Source organism: Echinops telfairi, unplaced genomic scaffold (genome assembly GCF_000313985.2).
Source record: "Echinops telfairi isolate 266 unplaced genomic scaffold, ASM31398v2 ScPeMD7_9;HRSCAF=40, whole genome shotgun sequence".
Lineage (NCBI taxonomy): Eukaryota > Metazoa > Chordata > Mammalia > Afrosoricida > Tenrecidae > Echinops > Echinops telfairi.
The window spans coordinates 21,179,006-21,181,321 of NW_022103906.1; the positions used below are offsets into that span (position 1 = coordinate 21,179,006).

The 2,316-nt window shown below is 41.6% G+C and overlaps 1 protein-coding gene across 1 annotated transcript in view; it reads right to left on the bottom strand.

Moving 5' to 3' along the window:
- ADAM28 (ADAM metallopeptidase domain 28) overlaps positions 1 to 2,316 on the bottom strand; it is a 97,931-nt gene that overhangs the window by 22,077 nt on the left and 73,538 nt on the right. The window contains exons 16-17 of the mRNA XM_004707700.1: positions 1,860 to 1,940; positions 1,445 to 1,523 (exon numbers count right to left, since the gene is read on the bottom strand). Coding sequence (XP_004707757.1) covers positions 1,445 to 1,523; positions 1,860 to 1,940 — 160 coding nt within the window. The remainder of the gene's footprint in view (positions 1 to 1,444; positions 1,524 to 1,859; positions 1,941 to 2,316) is intronic.

Below are 2,316 nucleotides of genomic sequence, written 5' to 3' on the forward strand. Positions count from 1 at the left end.
TCCTGCATTAGAGGTTTAAAGAATGTTATATCTATGTATACACAGCACGTTTAAACTTCAGAAAACATCACTATTATCACATGCAAGAAAATGATGCTGAAGATCATCCAGTATACCAACTGGGAGCTGCCAGAGGTCTGGGCCTGATTCACAAGAGGACTTTAAACAAGAGCTCTCACTGCTTACGTCAAATGGATCTTGGCTGTAAGCAGAGAATACCAGGAAGATACTTGCTTGTGTTTTGCTGACTGTGCCAAGGCCATGGACTGTGCAGATTATTATAAACTGTAGATGGCTGTGAGAAGAACAGGAGTTCCAGAACAGTCCATTGTGCACATGTGGAATTTGTACACAGATGAAGGGGTAGTTGTGAAAATAGCACAAGGAAATCCAGCATGGTTTAACATCAGGAAAGGTGTGTGTCCGGCTTGTGTCCTCTCAGCACTCCTACTAACCTGTATGCTGAGCAAATCACCAGAGAAATTGGATTATATGAAGACGAACATGGCACCATAATTGGAGGAAGGCTTATTTACACCCTGCAAGATGCAGAAGGCATAACCTTACTTGCTAAAAATGAGGAGGACTTGGGACACTTCCTGATGAATATCAAGGATTTTAGCCTTTTATATGGATTCTGACTCAATGTAAAGAACATTAAGATTCTCACAACTGGACCAATTGGTTACATCTTGATAAGCAGAGAAAAGGTTGAAGTTGTCAACGACTTCATTTTATTGGGATGGAGCTACAATCAGTGCTCGTGGAAGCAACAGTCAAGAGTCTTTTCCTCACAAGGCAAAACATGTAGCATTTGATAAATCTATTGCACATGACACCTTTGGAGTATTGAAATGAAAGGGTGTTACTTTAAGAACTACGGTGCGCCTGAGCCAAGCCATGGCATTCTCAACCACCTCATATGTATGCAAATTTCATATTGGGGATTGAATAAGGAAGACTGAAGACAAATCAATGCGCTTGAATTGTGGTGATGGCAGAAAACATCGAAAATACCATGGCCTACCAAAAGGATAAACAATCTGTCTTTTAAGAAGTAAGGTCAGAGTGCTCCTCAGAGACAAGGATGGTAAGGCTTCGTCTTACATGCTGTGGACATGTTATCAGAAGAGACCAGTCCCTGGAGAAGGACATCCTTGGAAAGATAATGGCCCTCCTCGATATGGATTGATACCCTGGCTTCAAAAATGGGCTCAGGTATAGGAACACTTGTGCCACTGGTGCAGGACTGGGCATTGTTTCATTCTGTTCTGCACAGGGTGACTGGGAGTCATTACCGACACAATGGCACCTCCTCAAAATATCACATTTCCAGTGTCTAAATGAAAAGTATTTCAGCCAGTGAAAAGGGGGACAGTGAAATCTTATTGAAGCACGGAAGAGGAGAGCAGTTTTCTCAGACTAGATCTGTACTGTCACCTACGGAAGACCATCGTGGAGTCGCCGCAGTCTGGTGGGGCCCAGCCTTCTTTACACTGGCAACGCAGCTCGTGGTCGCACACCTAGAGGGCAATGACGCGGTTAGTGTCCCCGTCAGGCTTAGCACAGCAAGGGCTCATTTACTAAAAGGGCAGGACAGAAAGATGATCTGCTCTATCTTATTTCATTTATTTACAGAATGGATGATCATGACATGATATGAATATCAGTAACCGATGGATGATAAGAATTTCAAGAGCCAACAGGCTTTTTGAAGGAATAATGTGTTAAATCACACTGTGAAGACTTAACACCGTTAATGCTAATCATTTGATGTTGAAACAATTATTTAGTCTCCTCACAGATGACCAGAAATTATGTAAGACTCAAACAGCTTAACAAATCATTAAAAAACTTACAGCGTGTCCTTTGCATTTAGAAGAGCAATTAGTTGATTTGTAGGCCCTCTCAATATCCACACATTCCGCATTGATGCAAACCTGAAAGTTGGGTGAAAAACAGACAGTTAACATTAATGTCTGATCTGGTTTCAGCTGTGCAAATAGTTGATGGTAGGGTCTTTTGTCCTTATAATTCATTGGTTAAAATTATCGTTCTGGAAGAAATGATAAAGCAAGAGAGCTGACCAGAAGTAGTCAAAGGGTCACTCCATAAGACAATGTATTTCAATGAAATGTGCAGAGACCCAAAGGAACCCAGAAGGACTCTATTGTGTGAGATCACTCTTGCACAAAGTCAAGACAGGGATTTTACATTAAACAACACACTTTTGGTGATTACCAGAGCTGAGCGGGTAAGAGTAAATAAATTACTAACTGGAGGATGGGCACAGATTCATTTCAGTGAAGAAGAAGG